Source organism: Monodon monoceros, unplaced genomic scaffold (assembly GCF_005190385.1).
Source record: "Monodon monoceros isolate NGI ecotype Baffin Bay Population unplaced genomic scaffold, NGI_Narwhal_1 Super_Scaffold_5, whole genome shotgun sequence".
In the NCBI taxonomy this organism is placed as follows: Eukaryota; Metazoa; Chordata; class Mammalia; order Artiodactyla; family Monodontidae; genus Monodon; species Monodon monoceros.
Window position 1 is genome coordinate 111,786,627 of NW_021703782.1, and position 19,764 is coordinate 111,806,390.

The following is a 19,764-nucleotide window of genomic DNA, read 5'->3' on the forward strand; positions in this document are numbered from 1 at the left end:
AGGCCATGGGGCAGATTTGCCCCAAGTCACAGTCTGCCACTTTCTTCGATAAACATTAGGAAGATTTTAAGAAGATATAAGTAGTAGGTTCACGCCAATAAATCTAAAAATTAGATGAAACCTATAAGCTTGAAGAGAAACACAACTTACCAACACTGACACAAGAAGAAAAAGAAATTTGAACTTGGACCTAATAAAGACATGAATCTAATAAACACCGTCCTGCAAAACACTCCAGGCCTAAGTGGCTTCATCTGGGCATTACTTCAAATATTTAAGAAATGGATTAAGGTTATACAAACTCTTCCAGGTCATTTTTAAAAGGGGGGAAGGGTGATAATTCTCGAATCATTTTATGAGGCCAGATAACCTTGCTAGCGAAAAAGGGAGAGATTACCTTAAAGGAAAATTAGAGGGCACCCTCTCTCGTCCACATAGTGGCAAAAATCCTAGAGAAAATATGAGGCAATATGAAAAGCACAGGCTTGTCCCACGCAGCCGGTGGTCCAGGCGCTGGGTCCAAACTCCCGCTCCTCTGATGTGGGTCTGGGGTACCTACACTGGCACCCACACTGTGTGTGCCTTGTGTGGGTGGGGGGTATGCATTTAACAGGTTTCCCAATGTTTAGGCTGGAGCTCTGTGGTGGGCAGGGGGGCACCCCCGGCAGAAGCAGGGGCTCCACGCTCAGGGTCTGGCCAGATGGGAGTGGCTCCCTCGATTTAGCAACTGCTGGACACCTGGCAACCCACCTGAGGCCTCCTTCTAGGAGATGAACACTGACTGGGGGTGGTCACAGCTCCAGAGAGCCCCCCCCAAAAAGGGCAAAAAAGTTAGGCAGTTGAATCCAGAGGTATGTAAAAAGGATACTACTTCACAACGAGGTTGAGCTTATTCCAGAAACACAAGGTTTTTTAATATTCGAAAAAGCAATTTATAACATTAACAGAGCAGAAGAGGAAAACTACATGACCATTTCAATATTTAAAGAAAAGGCTGGGGCTTCCCTGGTGGCGCAGTGGTTGAGAATCCGCCTGCCAGTGCAGGGGACACAGGTCAAGCCCTGGTCCGGGAAGATCCCACATGTCGCAGAGCGACTAAGTCCGTGCGCCACAACTACTGAAGCCCGTGAGCCTAGAGCCTGTGCTCCGCATTGAGAGAAGCCACTGCAACCAGAAGCCCTCGCACCGCAACGAAGAGCAGCCCACATTCACTGCAACTAGAGAAAGCCCGCGCACAGCAATGCAGACCCAATGCAGCCAAAAATAAACAAACAAACAAATAAGTAAAAGGTCTCATTAAAAAAAAAAAAAAAAGAATCCACCACCTGCCAATGCAGGGGACACGGGTTCGAGCCCTGGTCCAGGAAGATCTCACATGCGCGAAGCAACTAAGCCCACGAGCCACAACTACTGAAGCCCGCGCGCCTAGAGCCCATGCTCCACAACAAGAGAAGCCACCACAATGAGAAGCCCACGCACCGCAACGAAGAGTAGCCCCTGCTCGCCACAACTAAAGAAACCCACAGGCAGCAACGTAAGACCCAATGCAGCCAAAAATAAATAAATATTTTTAAAATCCCCTTTAAAAAAAAAAAAAAAGTAAATCTTGAGCCCCACATCACACCACATTAAAAAAAAATCAATTCCAGATATACTTACTACAGAGAGAAAAGCCTTAATAACAAAGCAGGGGAGTCTGAATCTTGACTGTTAGAGGGGAAAACAGACGTAAGGAAGAGAGGAGGCTGGGAGAAGCCTAGGACATTGAGTTAAATTTGGAGATACCAGTACAAACTCGTGATTTTTAAATATATAAATTCCTAGCTCTGACTACTAAAAGGGTATAAAAACAGCACCCTAGTAGCAATAAGCAAACGTAGCACCCAGACCTTGGTTCCTAAATACCATTCCCCGCTCAGAGGGAAAAAAGCTGACTCCAGGGCTGGGGAACAGAAAGCATAAGATAAGCCTGGGATATTTTGCTGAAAAAGACAATATGAAAATGCTTAAAAAAAAAAAAAAAAAAGCAACTTTATACTAACACCAAATAAACAACAACAACAATAAGTGAAGGAATAAAATAAATAAGTAGGGGGTCTGGAGAAGCTCTTCCCTCCAAAAGACCACCGACTAATAAATGTAGGAGTTACGGAGTTCCGATCACCACTCTGCAACCATCAGAGTAGGGATCAATCCAGGCAAGAGTCATCAACAAACACTAAAAGGGTTGGGTGAAAGGCTAATGACACACCTTCTCTTCTCACAGTGACTCTACCTGGCAGAGATCACCTTGACCAAACGACCTAAGGGGCCATCACCAACACTGAGCCAGACCAGGGTCGTGGCTGGAGAAGGACACAGCATTGCTCCTGTGGAATTCCAGCAGAAACGCACACCAGGCACCCAACCGTGAGACAAAACCCAGCAAACCCAAACAGAGGGACCTTCTGCAAAACAGCCAGCCCATGTTCTTTCAAAAGGAAAGTCTCATGAAGGATAAAGGCTGAGAATCTATTCCAGAATAAAAGAAAAACCAGAAATGCAACGTGTGATTCTGAACTGAATACTGGATCAGAGAAACCCAACATGACCACAAAGGACAATATTGAGACAACTGGAGGAATTTAAGCATGGAAATTTAAGCGTCGTTGATTATACAGTACTGCTGGGTCGAAACTGAATTTCCTGGGGACCTCCCTGGTGGTCCAGTGGGTAAGGCTCCGTGCTCCCAATGCAGGGGGCCCGGGTGCGATCCCTGGTCAGGGAGCTAGATCCTGCACGCATACCGCGACGAAGATCCCACGTGCTGCAGCTAAAGACCCAGCACAGCCAAAAAAAATTTTCTGAGTTTTGAACACTGTCCTGTGTTTATGCAAGAGAATGTCCCGTTTGTAAGCAATGCTCAGTATTTTGGGGTAGAAGAACATAACATCTGCAACTTGCCTTCAAATGGTTCAGGGAAAAAAAAAACAAACCTATACTTAAAAGAAGAAAAAGAATGACAAAGCAAAATGTGGCAAATTCTTACCAGCCAGTGAGTCTGAGGCAAAGGTATACAGGAGTTCTTTGTGCTTGTCTTGAAACACTTCTGTAAATTTAAAATGATTTCAAATCAAAAAGACAACTTTAAGGTACACAGAACATTACACTGATCTGGAGGTAAAGGAAGATTCCTTTAAACAAGATATAAGAATAGCTATTGATAAAGAGAAAGAAGTTAATAAACTTACTACATCAAAATTCTATTAAGAGGATGACAAGTTGCAGAGTGGGAGAAGATATTTACGACACTTGTCTGACAGAAGAGGTCTATTCGGAGTACATAGAAGCTCACGAAAAGTTGTGAGAAAAGGACAGACAACTCACTCTACAAAAGTGTGGGAAAGAAGATTTAAATGGGCACTTCACAAAGGAAGAGAGATAAGCTGCCAAGAGTATGAAAAAACACTCAAAATCATTACTCATTATGGAAATTCCACTGAACTCCACTATGAGAGACTCAGGACAAGACTGCTGGTGCTCTACATCCACGATGTCCAGCACCTGTTACAAAATTAATAGATACGTGAAGAACCACAAAAAGGTGGTCCCAAAGAGGAGAAAAATCAGTAGGTAGAAACAGACCAAGAAATAACAAAGCAGACAGCATTAGCAGGCAAAGGCTTTAACACCAGCTAGAAAATACCATCAGAACTTTAAAAAAAATGGAAAAGCAGGAACTCAATGAGGGCAGAAATGGAACATACAAATAAGAACAAAACGGGACTGCAGAAAAGATCGGCAACCATGAAGAAACAGCAATGGAAACGACGCCATCTAAAGCCTAAACAGAAAAAAAGGCTGAAAACTAATAAATAAACAGAACCTGGGACCTCAGGGACAAAAACATGTTTAATTGGAGTCGTGGGGGGAGGGGCACAAGACATTTGAAGGAATAATGGTAGAAACGCGCACGTCCAAAAAGCTCAACAAAATGTAAGCAGAAATAAAAGCTGCCTAAAAAGAAAAGACACAACTCGTACAGAGAAACTCAGAGAAGAATGACTAAGATTTCCCGAGGAAAAAAATGCATTTCAGAAGACAAGAGAACGTCTACTGAAAGCAGAAAGTAACAGTCAGCCTAGGATTCTAGGTCTAGCGAAAATACCCTTCAAGAATGAAGGTAACAACTGTACAGTGAAAACTAATTTTATTATACATCAATTATACTTCAATAAGGCAGATTTTTTAAAAGGTGATATAAAGACCTCTTTGTGATTTTTCAGAATTCACTACTAGTCCATCACTAGGTTGAAGGAAATTCTCCAAGCAGAAGAAAAATAACACCAGGTAGAAACTCTAATCTATACGAAGTATGAAGAACTGGACAAGGTAATATGTGGGTAAACATAATAGGCTTTTTTTCGTATTTTAAATTTCTTAAAAAAAATTAGACATCCACGTGGGAAAAAAATCAGAACCTCGATCCATGTCTCACACCTCATACAAAAATTAACTCAAAATGGGCCACAGACTAAATGTAAAACCCAAAGCCATAAGACATCTAGAAGAAAACACAGGGGAAAAAATTCTTAGAATCTTGTTAGGTAAAGAATCAAATACACCACCAAAAGCATCATCTGTAAGAGAAATCACTGACCATTTAAACTTCATCAGGGGACGTCCCTGGCGGTCCAGTGGTTAAGAATCCGCCTTCCAACGCAGGGGACGTGGGTTTGATCTCTGGTCAGGGAACTAAGATCCCACATGCCGTGGGGCAACAAAGCCCGCGGACCACAACTACTGAGCCCGCACGCCGCAACTAGGGAGAAGCCCGCTTGCTGCAAAGAAGAGCCCGTGGGCCACAATTAAGACCCGACGCAGCCAAAAATAAGATTTAAAAGTTTAAAAAATAAACTTCATCAAAATGTTAAAATGTCTATGAAAGACACTAGTAAGAGAAAGAAAAGACCAACGGCAGTCTAGTAGAAAATGTTTACGAGTCACATATCCAACACAGGACTTTCACACCTAGAATGTATAAGGAATACACCATATCAACAATACTCCATATTCAAACCACCCAATAAAAAGAGGGCAAAAGACTCGAAGAGGCACTTGACCAGAGCAGGTACACAGATGGCAAGTAAATACACAGAGGGTGTTCCACATCATTAGACATTAGAGAAATAAAAATTAACACTGCAGTGCGACACCACTATAGACCATGAGAATGGCTTTTAAAAAAAAGACAAAACCAAGTGCTGACAAGATCATGGAATGACAGGAACTCTCCTCTTTGCTGGTGGCGATATAAAGTGACAGAACCATTTTAGACAAGAGTTTGGGCAACTTCTTATAAAGTTAAGTGTGCACTTACCATAGGACCCATTCCTAGGCCAGTTTACCGAAGAGAACTGACAATTCAAGTGTGCGCAAAAACCTAGATGCCACGTCTGTAGCAGCTCAACCCATCACCACTAAAAACTAGAAATAAACCAAAGGTGCTTCGACTGGCAACTAGATAAACCCATCACAGGAATGCTATTCAGCAATCCAAAAAAAAAAGAAGCACGAACTCACACAACACGAATGAACCTCAAATGCATTCAATCGAAAGGCCACACACTGTGTGATTCCACTGATGAGGCAGAAAACAGACCAGTGGTCGCAGGAGCTGGGAGAGAGGAAGAAAAGACTACAAAGGGGCCGCAGGGGGATGATAAAATGTGGGAGGTGACTGCTCTGCATCTTGATTATGGAGGTGATCACGTGACTATATACATTTGTTTAAACTCAGAGAACAATTTGCCCCAAAGAGTAAATTCTACTCTATTTAAATCTTAAAAGTGACTAAAAGTGGAAAATAGACAACTGTCTGTTTCAAGTAAAAACAATAACATCACCATAAGGCTTATAGCCTACGAAGAAGTAAAATACATGACAACACTTTCACTAAGGACCGGAGCGGGGAAATGAAAACACACAGTTTTGAAAGTCTGAGTTCCACGGGAGGGGGTGATATACGTGAGAAGGTTGATGGGATAAGTCAAATATTCATGAGTCAGCTCCAGATGACCGAAGCATGGCGGGGGTGTGGGGGGGATGTCTAACCACTAGGTCAACAGCAGAGCTAAAGAGAAACTCTGGAAAAATTCAATCAGAAAGTGGTGGAAAAGAGGAAAAAAAGAAAACATGAATAATAAAAAACTAATAGTGAGACGACAGACCTGAACCTAACCCCCTTGAAAATTACACTAAACGTAAATGGTCGAAAGATTCCCAGTAAAAGATGGTCAGACTGGATAAAAAAGCAGAGCTCAATCACGTGCTACCTATAAGAATTGAGTTTTAAGACACAGATAGGTTAACAGGAAAAGGATGAAAACAGCCAACACCAGGTAAATAGTAAACATGAGAGAGCTGGCACGGCTATATTAATACCTGCATAGATCAGAAATGGATAAATTCCTTGAAAGACACAAATTACCATGGCTCGAGCAAGGTGTGAGAGAAATCTGAACAGTTCTACATCTAACCTAACAGAATGTATAATTGGAAACTTTCCCATAAGGAACAAAAACAACAACAAAACTGCAGGCCCAAGTGGCTTCACTGGTGAATGAATTCTATCAAATGCTTAAGAAAGAAAGAACATCAAACTTACACAAACTCTTTCAGAAAATTAAGGAGAAGAGACATAAGGTTAGCATATCCTCCTACAAAACCAGACACAGATACTATATATAGGCAAACTACGGATAATTAACCTTCATGAACTAGATGCAAAATTCCTTAAGAAAACATTAGCGAATTGAATCCAGCAATATATAAAACAATAAAACATAATGACCAAGTGGGACTTATCCCAGGAGTTCAAGGGTGGTTCAACATTTAAAAATTAACTGATGATGGGCTTCCCTGGTGGCGCAGCGGTTGAGAGTCCGCCTGCCGATGCAGGGGACACGGGTTCGTGCCCCGGTCCGCGAGGATCCCACATGCCGCGGAGCGGCTGGGCCCGTGAGCCATGGCCGCTGAGCCTGCGCGTCCGGAGCCTGTGCTCCGCAACGGGAGAGGCCACGACAGTGAGAGGCCCGCGTACCGCAAAAACAAAAACAAAAAAAAATTAACTGATGCAATACACCACATCAGTAAAATTAAGGAGAAAACCCACATAATAATTTCAGTAGATGAACAAAAAAGCAGTCCCACGTGTACGTGGATGTTCACAGCAGCCCGATGATAACGGCCACACACGACTGCCACTGGTGGCATCTCCACGGCATGGGAGAGCACCATCAACCACAAGGACCAAGGACCCACACTCAGAACCACACGGATGAATCGATCTCAAGATACAGTAAATGAAAAACGTCAAAAATAGAAGACTCCGTTCTGTGTGATCCCACTTAAGGAAAAATGATGGTGATGGAGAGCAACGGGGGCTGCGGTGGTGGGATGGGGTGGGGAGGACGCGGGGAAACATCTGAGGGAAGTAAATTGTTGTGTATCTTAACCGTGGTACTTGACTAATTACAATGGCCAAACTCATCACCTGTACACTTGAAACTGGCACGTTTTACCGTGTGTAAACACTTTAATAAATAAAAAAGACGGGGAGAAAAAGGTGGGACTGCCCACCCAGCACAGGCAAGTCTCAAACTCATTCTGCTGACGAGACAGCCGGACCAGAGTGCAGACAGCCTGACTCTGTTTACGTGACGGACAAAAGTACCCAGAGGACAGAAAGCAGATCCGAGGCTGCCCGCGGCTGGGGGTGGGGGAGGGGATGCCAGCAAAGGGGTGCAAGGGCCTCCAGGGTGACGGACACGTTCTCCATCTGACTGTGCTAATGGCACCACACCCACATCTCAAATGGGTAATTTCATACCCGTGTCACCGAGGTATGTAAGTTACCCCTCAATAAAACTGGTTTAAGAAGAAATCTCAGGGTGTTTGGGGGTGTGAGGGTCAAACGTGACACTGCATGGAAGCTGAGGCCAGGGAGCCAGGGGGCCGCCCCTGGAGGCCCTCAGGGATGAGCCCCAGATGGTGCCTGGGGTGCCCGGCCAGCCCTCAGGGCAGCCTCCGGGGTATACAGTGGGACAGACACATTGGCGCTGGCACCTCCTTCGCCTGGCCTGAGCTGCCAGGATGCTGCCTTAAAAGAGCGGGAACCCCCCGAGCCTGGGCAGGCCGCCCCCACCTGGGCACCACTGTAGGCAGGCCAGGGGTCGTGCTGGGCTCTAACAGTGCGGACGCTCCTGGCCCAGGGCAGGAGGTAGTGTGGGTGGCGGGGAGTGGGGCTTGCAGAACCCATCCTGACTGCTCCCTCTCTGTGGGACCCCCCAAGCGACAGCTCGTGAGCTCTGAGCTGTGGGTGGGAGCAGCCGCCAACCCGGCTTCCCAGAGGCTCTGCTGGAGGGACGCCCTGCCGTGCAGAGGGGGAACGCTGCAGGCTTGGCCCGCCCCCCGTAAGATGGGACAGCAGCCGCGCTGACCTCACAGGCCATGCTGGGAAGGCCTGGCCCGGGGCAGGGCTCTATCCTCCGGCATGCAGGAGCCACCTGCGGCCTCTGCTCAGAGCGGCGGAACCCGGGAACAGACGTGCTGCCGCGTGCCAGGACCCCCTCCCGCGCACCACCAGCGTCCATCCCACGTCCAGGCGTGGGGACAGTGGGCAGACCCGGAGGGGAAGGGAGAGCAGGGCCACACAGGGCCACCAGCTCACTGGCCACCAGCAGGGCACCCCGCGGCGGTCCCCTCCTGGGAAAGGGTGAAGGTGGAGGCTCGGGGCTGGTGCGTAAACACCTAGGCGGGCCCGTGGCTCAGAAGCCCATAGGGAGCACATCCGCCTGCGGGATTCAACACCTGCCCAGTGAGGGGGGCGGAACTGCAGAGACCAGGGGAGGGGGCCTGGGTTGGCATGGGAACCTCCCCTCCATACCCTCTGTCGTCTCGTGCCCACACCCCTCAGCCTCACTCCCGGGGCAGCCTGCCCTGACGGTGGCCTCCCGCCACGATGAAACACCACGTCAGGGTCCAGTCTGGTGTCTCTCTGTGTCCACAGCAGGCAAGAGCAGGGACTACGCCCATCCGGGCCACCACTGCTCACAGCCTGTGGGTGCAGGTGTGCCCAAAGAGGGTGAACAGGTAGAGACCACGGGAGCGGACCCCTCACGGCGGGGGGGGGGGGTGCCCTCTGTGCCCTGCCCACCCCCGGAACCAGAACCAAGCCCCCCAGACCCGCGCTGCCTTGACGGGGCCACCCCCGGCTCCTGCCCCACTCCCGACTAGAGGCTGATGTGCAGAGAGATGCCCACCGGCTCTGGGCCCTGCGGAGCTGAAGCGCGAGCTGCCCTGAGCCCCGGGGTGGGGGGCTGAGCCCACTGCGATGTGGGGTGAGTCTGATCGGCCCCATCATGGTTAGGGCCTTCCCAGTGGCACCTCTCCTAACCTAACCAATTAGGAACCACCCAATATCCTCCCAACAGGGAAGTGGATAAATCAACCACGGCATCTCCACAAACGACGATGACACAGGACTTGGACAGAATGGAGAAACACACAGCACGGAAACGGGAAACCACGTGGGGGCTGCTGGGGGGAGGGATCCAGAGTCCATCCACTCATCTGTAACATTCAATTCCTCGATTTCCCAACAAGAGGCCCATCACGCGGGAGCTGCTAACAGCTCTTCACGGGGATGAGGGTGGGGACGGGGTCTCCAGTGCAGGGCTATGCGCCCTTCGCTTTCCTGCACACGGCGTGCTGGAGAGAAGACCCCTGAGGGTCACTCAGGCCACCCCCTCCCTTGGCAGGTGGGGAAACCGAAAGGAGAAGGGACTCCTGAGAACCCTTATGCGCCAGTTCACCTTAGAACCTTCCGGATTCCACCAGCTCGAGAGCCCTGCCCAACCCCTGTCCAGGCCCCGGCACGGGGCACCTGGCTATTCGGCTGCCCACGCGGGGTGTGAGGATGCCCCCTGGCCAGGCCAGGCCAGCACAGAGGGAGCCCGGGGTACGGGAAACCAGCGCCCAAGGGGCAGCCAGCCTTTGGGGATGGGCCCCTCTCTGCCTGCCCGGCCCCCACGGACCCTCCCCCCAACCCTCTTCCCAGCGCGCCAGGTGCCCAGTGATGCCAGCGACGTCACTGCCGATAACCTAGATTTTAACCAAGAAATCACACACCCCCTCCCTGCCCCACTTACGGGCTCAGGGAGGAGAAAACCCAGACCGGAGCCTCCCAAGTCCTGTTGGAGACAGGCTCCCAGGCCACCACCCCCAGTGTCGCAGCTTCCCTCCACCCCGTCCCACCTCCAACGCTCCCAGGGACGTGGGATGAGGGGCTCACAGGCCTTGGCTGACCCGTGCCCGGCCCCAGTAGGACCCAGCAGCTGATCTCAGTGCGGGAGGGGCTGGTGAGAAAGTCCAGTCACAGACAAGGCAGTGGGGCAGCTCGGTCTCCCAAGCCGCACCCCGGGCTGTCCACGGCCACCTCCCTTGGCTCCTTGGAAAATCCAAGGGTGCAGGTGGGCCACAACCGTCCAGGTGAGGAGGGGGTCCAGGCTCCTGCAGCCAGAGGGGCAGGTGCCCTCAGACGGGCTACCGCCCTGCACCCACACCTAGCAATCCCAACACCTGTGGTGTCTCTCACTGTCTCGTACACACCAAGGCTCGAGGCCACACTGGCGGGAAGGGGGCCATACAGGGAGGACCCTGGGCTGACACGTGAACTAGGGTCCTCTCCTGGTTCGGCACTGCACCACCAGGGACCACCGTTGGGCAGCCCCGCCCGTGGGCCCTCAGCCGATTCTGTCCTGACCCCTCCACTGAGCCCTGTCCAGCTGCTGGCATTGGGGGGGGGGGGCGGTCCTGCAGGGTTTGCCCTGAGCCCGTGTAGCCTCTTTTCCTGGGGGAGGGGCTTGGGAGCCACCCCAGCTCCCTCTGGCCCAGTCTGGGTGCTAACGGATCTTTCTACCCCCTGGGGGCCGTCAGGGAGAGGAAACTGCACACGGGTGGTTCCCGGGGTCCCGGCCAGGCCTAAACCACACCAGAGCTTGCGGGTTTCTTGGTGTCAGGAACACCAAGCCCTCCCCGCTACCACTAAGAGGAAAAAACCCAGTCCAGACGGAGGTGGTCTGTGTGCTAGTACCCTGTGCAATTCATACAAATATGACAAAACACATTCAAATAAAGTCATGAGCCCTGGGAAAACCAAGGCCCAGGGCCCCTGGGGGGAGCTGCCCAGGGCAGTGCCTCCCCCGCAGCTCTGAGAGGGACCCTGAGAAGGGCCCACGTTGGCCAGACCAGAGACCGAAACCCAGCCGCCCAGTGCCACATGGGGATCGGCTGTCCCAATGGCCCGAGCTGGCCAGTGCACCAGGCTCCCTCTGCTCCTGCCCCCCAGGACTGACAGACCAGTGCCCGCCTGGAGGCGGAGGAGTGGAAGGGGGAAGGAGAGGAGGGGCAGCGTCGGCCCCATCAGGGCCCAAGGACGTGGTGGGTCTCAGGGGTGGAAAGAGTCCCCAAACTGCACTTTGGGGCCCCAGCTCTGGGATGCCACTTCCCACTGGCAGCATGCATCCGGGCCAGTCACCGGACACGGGCCCCGCATGCAAATCAGGACAGGCAGCGGGCCCAGGCACACAGCCAGTTTTCGGGGAACACAGAAGGCAAGAGGACACCTGACCTGGGGCCTCAACTACGGGACCCTTCACGCAGCAAATCCTGAACCATCTCTGGCGACTGTGATGCAGTTTACAGGCAACACCAGGCATCGCAAATCAGTGCGTGTTGGGCTTATAGATCCCAAATGCGGGAGTTCCCCCCAGAGTAAGTTGGGGGGCAGCACGTTCAGTTCAAGAGGCACTCTCTGGCCGGCCACTTGGTGCTAGCCCCAGGGAGACGGCCGCGACTGGGAGGGGCCCAAAGGACTCTCTGGCCTCCCTGAGTCAGAGGGAAGGCGAAAGCACATGGGTGGGGAAAGGGCTGAGGTCAAAGGCAGTGAAGATGGGCCTGCTGGGGCAGGCACCTCAGCGACAGGGACACTGAGGCCTCAAGCAGGTGAGTGACGAGTCTGGGTCACACACTGCCCTGTGAGCCCTCAGGCAGGTCCCTGGTCCACTGAGGCCCTCAGTCTCTTCACCAGTCCGGTGGAAGCCGGGGCTCCGTCCCACACGCTACGCTGTGGCTGAACTTTCCCGTGGCCTCTCATCTCACCCGGGATGAGTTTAGAGTCCCTAGCTAAGGCCCTGCAAGACGGACCTGGGTCCTGCTCCTGCCTCGGGTGTCAGCTCCTGCCAGCTCGTCCAGTCTGGGCTGGGGACTGTCCCTGTACACCTGCAGCACAGTGCCCCCGGACGTGTCCGTCTCCCTGCCAGGCCGTGAGTGGCCCGGGGTAAGGCCAGGTTGGCCTCGGTGCCCCCACAGGAGGTGCCGGGAGGTCCACCCGTGCCGGCAGGCAGGCGGCCGAGGTGGCGGGTGGGGATTACCTGCGTAGCTGCCCGCGGCCTTGACGTACATGTGGCCGTACTGCTCCTCCACCATGGTGTCGTAGGCCTCGTCATCCTCGTCATCCTCGTCGTTGTGGTAGGAGGTGGGGCTGTCGGTGGTGGGCAGGCTGCTGGCCCCCGGGCTGGTCCGCTCCCCCTGGGAGTACTGCGCCTGCTGGATGCTGGGGATGAGGGTGGCCAGGCTGGGCACCCCGTAGTAGGAGACCCGGGGCAGCTTGAGGGGGGCCGTGCCTGCTGCCACCGCGGGGCCCGTCACCGCTGCCGCGCCGTCCCGGGCCCCCGTCTCCAGCGGGCGCTTGGGGGCCAGGCCTGGGCCCGCGGCCAGCGGCAGCTCCACGGCTTCGTGCTTGACGCGGGTCAGCAGCGGGATGGGCACGGAGGGGGACACGACGTAGGGGGGCGCGGCGGTGACCGGCTGCAGCTGGTTGCAGGGGCTCTGGGGCTCGGAGCTGGCGTCCTCGATCATAGCGGTCTGCGAGTCACAGTGGGGCGAGCTCACCTTGAACATGAGGTCCGTGCCGCGCTCCACGATGTGCTGGATCTGCAGGAAGCCGGCCGTGTACATGACCACGAGCTGCTCGCTGGCCGCCATGGTCAGCCTGCCCGTGTAGCAGAAGGACAGGATCTGCTGGAAGCAGGCGGGCGGCACGGTACCCGGCAGCTCGAAGGCGCTCTTGCTGTTGCCGCTGAACAGGTCGCGGAAGTAGAGGCTGCTGGCGGCCAGGACGGCCCGATGGGCCTTGAAGGCCTGGCCCTTGACCACAATGGACACATCGCAGTAGAGGCCCAGCAGACGCTGCTCGTTGAGGCAGCCGAGCACGGTGTTCCCGAAGTTGGGGATCTCGATGTGCAGCACCTGCGACATGGCGGGCGGGGGCGGCGGGTGGGCCTCAGACTCTCAGTGCGGGAGCAGCCGAGCGCGGCGCATCTGCGGGAGAGAGGGCGCGGGGCGCCGCGGTCAGGCTCGGGCTCTGGACGTCCAGCGGCCCACTGGCAGGGCCGGGCCCCGCACCACCACCACAGTGCCCAGGCCCCCCTGCGGGGCACCCCCAGACCCTCCAGCCGCCACGAGCCAGACCAGGTCTCGCCGCAGACCCGGCCGATGGTGGGACCCTGGCAGGGCCGTCAGTGCCGCCCAGGATACTAGAAGCCCCAGCTGGGTTTCCAGCCGGGGTGGGGGTGTGGGGGCCCCCCACACCACCCCGGGATGCTCCCAGAGTCCACCCAGCAGAGCGTGTAAGCCCTCGGGGCCGAGAGACACCCTGTCCTGGCAGAAGACGAGAACAGGCCTGCAGGCTGCGGACAGATGGGAGGATGGGACGGGGCGGGGCGGTCCACCCACAGCACTGGAGGGGCGAGGGCGGCAGGCCCGCGTCTGCATAACTCTTCTCCCAGGAAAAAGTTAGCAGCAAAGGAGCCCCTTGCCGCCTGTCCCCTGGGAGGGACCCGAACCCGGAGCGAGAGGCAGGGCACCGCGCTGTGTGTGGCGGGGGTCTCGCGGCGGGAGGTTTCTCGGAGGCTTTGCTTTCGGTTTGCTTTTCCCCTTTTCCCTAGAGCAGCCGTGCAGAGGGCCCGCCAGGGGGGGCATTCTGCCCCGCCGGCTGAGAAGCCGCCCCTTCGGCCCTCGGGAGAGGCGGGCAGGAGTGGTTGCCCAGGGAAGTGAGCTGAAGCTGGGAGAACTCAGCCTCTCCGCCACCTCTGCTCGCCCTCCAGGCAAAGGAGACCTCGGGCCAGAGGTGCTCCGAGCCGCGCCCGGCTCCCCCAGCCCGAGCTGCCTCGGGGACCCGGCTGCCAGCCCAGGAGTTGGGACCCTGTCGCAGCCCCACCTGCGCGCCCTCCCGGCCCCCCAGCTCCCGATGCCGGCCGATCCCTGCTGGCTCGCTCCCAGCCCAGGTGACTAAAGGGGTCGTGGGGAGACAGGGGAGGGCCGAGCAAGGGATTGGCCGTGGTGGGGATGCTGCCGGCCCGCAGGGTCTGGGGATGGGGCTCCCGGGCTGTGGAGCTGGTGTCCGACTCAGAGAAGCGGGGCCGGGACGGACGGGCCGGAGAAGGCGCCGGCCCAACTCCGCGCAGCCGGCGCCCGTACAAAGGGCCGCTCGGTCCCGCGGGAGGAAAGTGCGGGCGGCCACAGAGGCGCCGGGCGGCCGGCGAGAGGAGGGCGGAGCGCCGGCCCGGCCGCCGACAGGAGTTGAGCAGGTGGGCGGCCGCTCGGGGTGGGGGGAGGGCCCGCAGCGCCCCCGCTGCGGAGAAGTTGCCGGCCTGGCCGGTGGCACCGGCGGCAGGGGAGACCTACCTTTGGCCGCTGCCGCCGTGGCCCCGGCACTGCCCGCTCAGCCTGGCAGGGGCAGGCTCGCCCGCACACCGGCCGCCCGCAGCCGCCAGCTGCTCCGGGAATGCAGCAAACGGAGCGGGAGCCCTTGGGGTGGGGAGGGCGAGAGGAGCTGCGGGGGGAGGAGGGGGGAGGGGGGAGGAGGAGGAGGGTGGGGGGAGGAGGGGGACAGAGAGTCTCGGCTGGGCCGGGCCGCAGCTCAGCTGCACCCAGCCCGGCTCTCCGGGGCAGCGCACAGCATCTAAATGAAGAGGCCGGATGCAGACGGACATTCAGGCAGCTCTCGGGAATGAATAGCCGCCTTTGATTTGGGAGCCGAAGTAATGCCAGCTCCCAGCCCCGGCTTTAAAAACAGTGGAGTGTTGGTGCCAGAGGAATGCACGGCTCCGGGTGTTGGTACAAGACAGACTTTTGATGACTCACTGCAAATGCAAACAAAGATGGCAGCAGTACTGTACTGTGTGCCGAGAGACGCTCGCGGTGCCGCGCAACCGAGACGGCCTGGAGATGTATAGCGCGGTTCTGCATATGAATTACCCAGTAAACTACCACCCTGCCATCCAGTACAGCCCGAGCGTCAAAGCATTTAAACTATGCCAAACAGTCTGCAGGGCTGGCAGAGTGGCCTAACTCCTGCAGTGCAGGCAGGGAGGGGGCCGGGTGGGGGGGGCCGGCGAGGGGGGCAGGGAGGCCAGAGGGTCGGGGCAGACAGGGCAGGAGCTGTGTGAGCAGGGGAGGAAAAGAAGGGAGATGAGAAAATGAGGCAGAAAGAGGTGAGGGCAAGGGGCCAGGGAGGAAGAGACCCAGCCCCCCTTCCCCCGGCGCCCTGCAGGCCCCAGTGCCCGCCTTCCCCCCTTCTTGGGGTCCCAGAGCAGCAGGCCCAGCTAGTCCGGCCCCAAAACCCCAGGTAATCACCCTGTACCCCCACTCCCCAGCCGGGGCAGCTCTCTTAAAGAAGTACAACTTTGTGATTACAAACGGGGGCCAGGCCCATGGTGGCCAGCAACCAGGAGCCCCCGAAGGACCCGCCCTAGTTCCTGATGGACCTGCCCCGGGGAGGTGGCAGCCAAGGCACTGCCCCCAGGTTACCCGTGTGGCCGAGCAATTGGTGCGGGGTCCACAGTGTCCGCCGTCTACTGAACCCTTCCAGGGCAGGGGCGGCCGTGCTGTGCTTACTGCCTGTTTGGCTGCAGAGGATGTGGGACCTCGTTCTAGGCTCAAGCCCCCACCTGCTGGACAGCGTGGGCCCTGGGGCAAACCACTGGCCTGCCCAGCCTCAGTTTCCCTGCTTGCCACCAACTGTGGCAGCCTGCAAGAAGGGGCAGGGTTGAGTGGAGATGGCCAAGGAAGGTCTGTCTCCTGCAGCGCCCAGCATCGTCACCATCAGGTGATGCTGGGGCGGGGGGGGGGGGGGGGGGCTACAGGCAGCACCCCTCCCACCGTCCCTTCCGAGGCATCCGGAGAGAAAGAAAGAGCCATCTGGCGCCTCCCCATTCACACACCGTGGGCTCAGCTTCCGAGACCAGATAAAATGCTGCTGAATGGAGAGAGGGAAGAAGTCCAGGTGTAGGGAAGCCGCCCAGCGAGCAGCGGCCAGCAGAGGCGGCTTGGTGCCTCCTGCATGGGGCTGCTGACAACTCGAGGGGTGACGGCAACACAGGCCCGCACGTGGAGTGTTAACAGAAATGGTCCCCGCTCGGTGCTCTGGGGACCCGGGGGCTGTGTGGGGAGAGCGAGCGGGGCTTGGCCGGGCTTCCTCCGGCTTGAGGCCCATGTGGGGCGGCCATCATCTCAGCACCAGCCAGGTTTCACATCCTGGCTTGGCCTCGGCCACCAGGTGACGGACCGAGGGCCCTTACGCACCACACTCTCGGGTCCATGTGGACGCCCGGGTCTGCACACCTCCCCTCACCCCCACTGGGTAGCCTTGCCAGGCCCCCCAGACTGCGCTGTGTCATCCTGGTGGTCCCCCTTTCCTGGGGCCCAGGAGAAGCCCACTAGCTCCAAGATGAGGGACTGGGGCCTCGGGGGGCGGGGTGTGTGTGTGCGGGCACAGCCCCATGTGCCTGCCCAGCCACAAAGGGGGGCAGACTGGGCACACATGGAGCCAGTGTGGAGAAACAGAGGGACACTCAGAGGCCCAAAGACAGTGGGGCCCGTGATGGGTAGGGAAGGGCAGGGGCCAACCCTGGCCTGGGTGCAGGACACCCAGCCTTCCACCGCCCTCCACGAGCTCTCCCCTCCGCTGTGCTGCACCCAGGCCCTCCCTGGGTGGAGGAGAGCGACCACCTTCAGGCCCCTGTTTCATTGCCAGCTCCGCAGGGAAGTCCCCCAGGTGCCACGCGGGAGCTTGCTGAGGCTGGGAAAGTCTGTCCGATGCCTGACGGGCGTTTCACCCAATGCTGGGCACAGCCAGGGAGGGCCGCAAGAGAGGGGCTGTGCGGCCCAGGGACACACAGCACAGTGGGGAGGGCCGCCACAGGGCCCCTGCACCCACCACCGGGAGCCTCCCAGAGAGTGAGGTGGGGCCTCCTGAGCCAGATGGGGGCTCTCGTGCCGTGAGAGGGGAGGGGGTGAGCAAGCCTGGCTGGGGTGGGCGGAAGCTGCAAAGGTGCAGTGCGCACCGGCCCCCAGAGGGTCCCAACTGCCCAGGGCTGGGCAGGGAGCAGCCAGGTTCTGAACTGAGAGCGGGGGTCAGCGAGGTCTGCGAAGCCGACCCTTCCAAGAGCGGCTCCTGGGTTCCGCTGGGTACCACCCCACATGCCGGGCCCAGCGCCAGCCACCTCAAATGCAGGTCCTATGGCCTCCAGCAGAGGACCCCACGTCTGGGATGCCCGCCTGGGAGGGGGGTCACGTTTGCCCTCCGATGGTGACCACGGGGTCGAGGCAGACGATGTTATTAGGAAAGTGCTCGGCTAGAGACGCACACGGCTAGAGACCGGCGCCCGCCTAGGCCCCGTCCGTGCTTCATGGGCCTGCCCCCCGGGGCTGCGGCCAGACGGTTCACCCGGAGAGGGGACCATCCCCCCCTGGAAGGTGACGGAGCCGTCTGGCCCCGGGGATGGGGACAACCAGCCCTGTTGTTGCCGTGTCCTCAAGCCACCTGTGCGGGTGAGGCCGCCGCCCCACGGCCCAGCCCAGGACAGCCCAGCACGAGCTGGTTTCAGGTTGCTTTCTTAGAAGCCTCGGCCGGAGCGAGAACAAAGCTGAACTTTAGGAGAAAAGAATAAAATAAAGGCTTGGCTTACACACCCAGGACTGTGAAAGCAGGACGTGCCGAGGGCCGATCCATGCGCAGTGGCCTGAGAGGAGAGGGGCCAGGGGCCTGAGCTGGCCTCCCGGCCCAGCCCTACACGACCTCCTTCCGCTTCTGTGCCTCTGTTTCCCCACCCCCTGCTACCCAAACAGCACCACCTCTTCTGTCTCCCTCCGCAGCAGGGCTCCTGTGCCGCCCGCTCACGGAAGGTCCTGAGGAGCCGGGAGGAACGTCCGAGATCCGATCCTTGTTCATCCCGGCCATCCTCAAACCCACTGCACCATGGAACCCTCCCCCTCATAATGCCCTTCAGAACAGAACCCACTTTGGGACATAACAAAGCCAGAGTCCAGCCCCTGCAGCTGTGCTAGCCTCAGGGGAGAGGCCTGTTCCACACAGACTCTAGACCTCCCCAGGAAGAAGTGGATGGGGGGGGGTCTCTTCTCTGTGGACCCTCCCTTGGGAACGGCTGGGATTATGGGTTGTCCACCAGAATGCCTCCCAGCCCCCGGCGGGCCACGCACCCACAGGTGGCCGAGAGAAGGATGTGGGGCTATGAGCCCCAAGAGCTGTAGACACGCATGCACACAGGGGCCAGGGGGCGTCAGAGGCCAGCCTCCCCCACCCACCGCAGATCCTCAGGGGCCTGCTACGGCAGGGGCACGGCGCCGTGCAGGAGCACGGCGCCGTGCAGGAGCACAGCGTTTAATTTCTGCAGAAGCACCACCAGCGAGGGAAAAGGAGGCGAGACAAATTAAATTAAATTAAATTATTTTGCAGGATTTAATTTTACCAACCTAATAAGCGGACTGGACCTCGGCAAACGCACAGCCATTAAACACACACCGCAGGGGAAGAAGGGGGCAGGTGCGCCAGGGAACATTCCGGCAGCAGAAACAGGAGCCCCTCTCACCCCCAGCACCTAGCCCCCAGCCGGGGGCCCATCCCCGTGGCAGCCCCGCTGCCCGGCCGCCAAGCCCTGCCATCTCAGGACCTCGGGAGAAGCCGGCCTGGCAGCAAGGCCACCTCCTAAAAGGCAGGGCGCTCCGGAGTTGGGGCCAGGCCCCAGCGGCCACATCCCCCAGGGCCGTGTCCTGCAGGGAGGTGGGCAGGTTACTGAGTCAGCATGAACACACGTGGGCGCGTCGGGGCATCAGGAATACCGCCCAGGCTGCCCCGCGGAGGCTGTCAGGAGAGCGTGGGCGGGGCGGGGTGTCACTCTGGACAGCAGCCATCAGAGCGACGGCCTTGCTTTCCGATTCCGATTACGGCGCAGGCTCCAGTTACCAGGCTCTCTGGCAGCCCCATCTGCAGTCCCCCGTTCATGCTCTGGCTCTGCTGTGAGCTCTGCTCCTCCGACGGGCAAGGGGGAAGCGTCTGGGGGTTGACCCTTCGGAGGTCCGGGTGGCTGTTTGAAGCAAGGCTGCTCGGCTCGGGCGTGCCAGGCCCCCTGAAAGCTGGGCGAGGCACCGGCCTGCTGGAGCCTCAGGTTTGCATTAAACTTTTAATACACCACAAAGCAGGGCTGGGCTGTCAGGGGGCCGGGCTGCTAATGGAAGGCCCCGGGCAGGGAACCAGGGCTCCAGGGTGGGGTCTCAGCTGCTCGGAGCCCCTCCCCACGGTCCCGACTTGTGTACTTGTGTGCTCGCCTCCCAGCCCCACCCCCTCCAGGTGGGTGCAGAACA

The 19,764-nt window shown here is 57.2% G+C and overlaps 1 protein-coding gene across 1 annotated transcript in view; it reads right to left on the reverse strand.

Annotated features, from left to right (window-relative positions):
* The window catches only part of NACC2 (NACC family member 2), a 70,538-nt gene that overhangs the window by 16,591 nt on the left and 34,183 nt on the right, over nt 1–19,764 (reverse strand). Inside the window, exon 2 of the mRNA XM_029203842.1 lies at nt 12,474–13,422. Within this exon, the coding sequence (XP_029059675.1) occupies nt 12,474–13,359 (886 nt within the window). The 5' untranslated portion in view covers nt 13,360–13,422. The remainder of the gene's footprint in view (nt 1–12,473; nt 13,423–19,764) is intronic.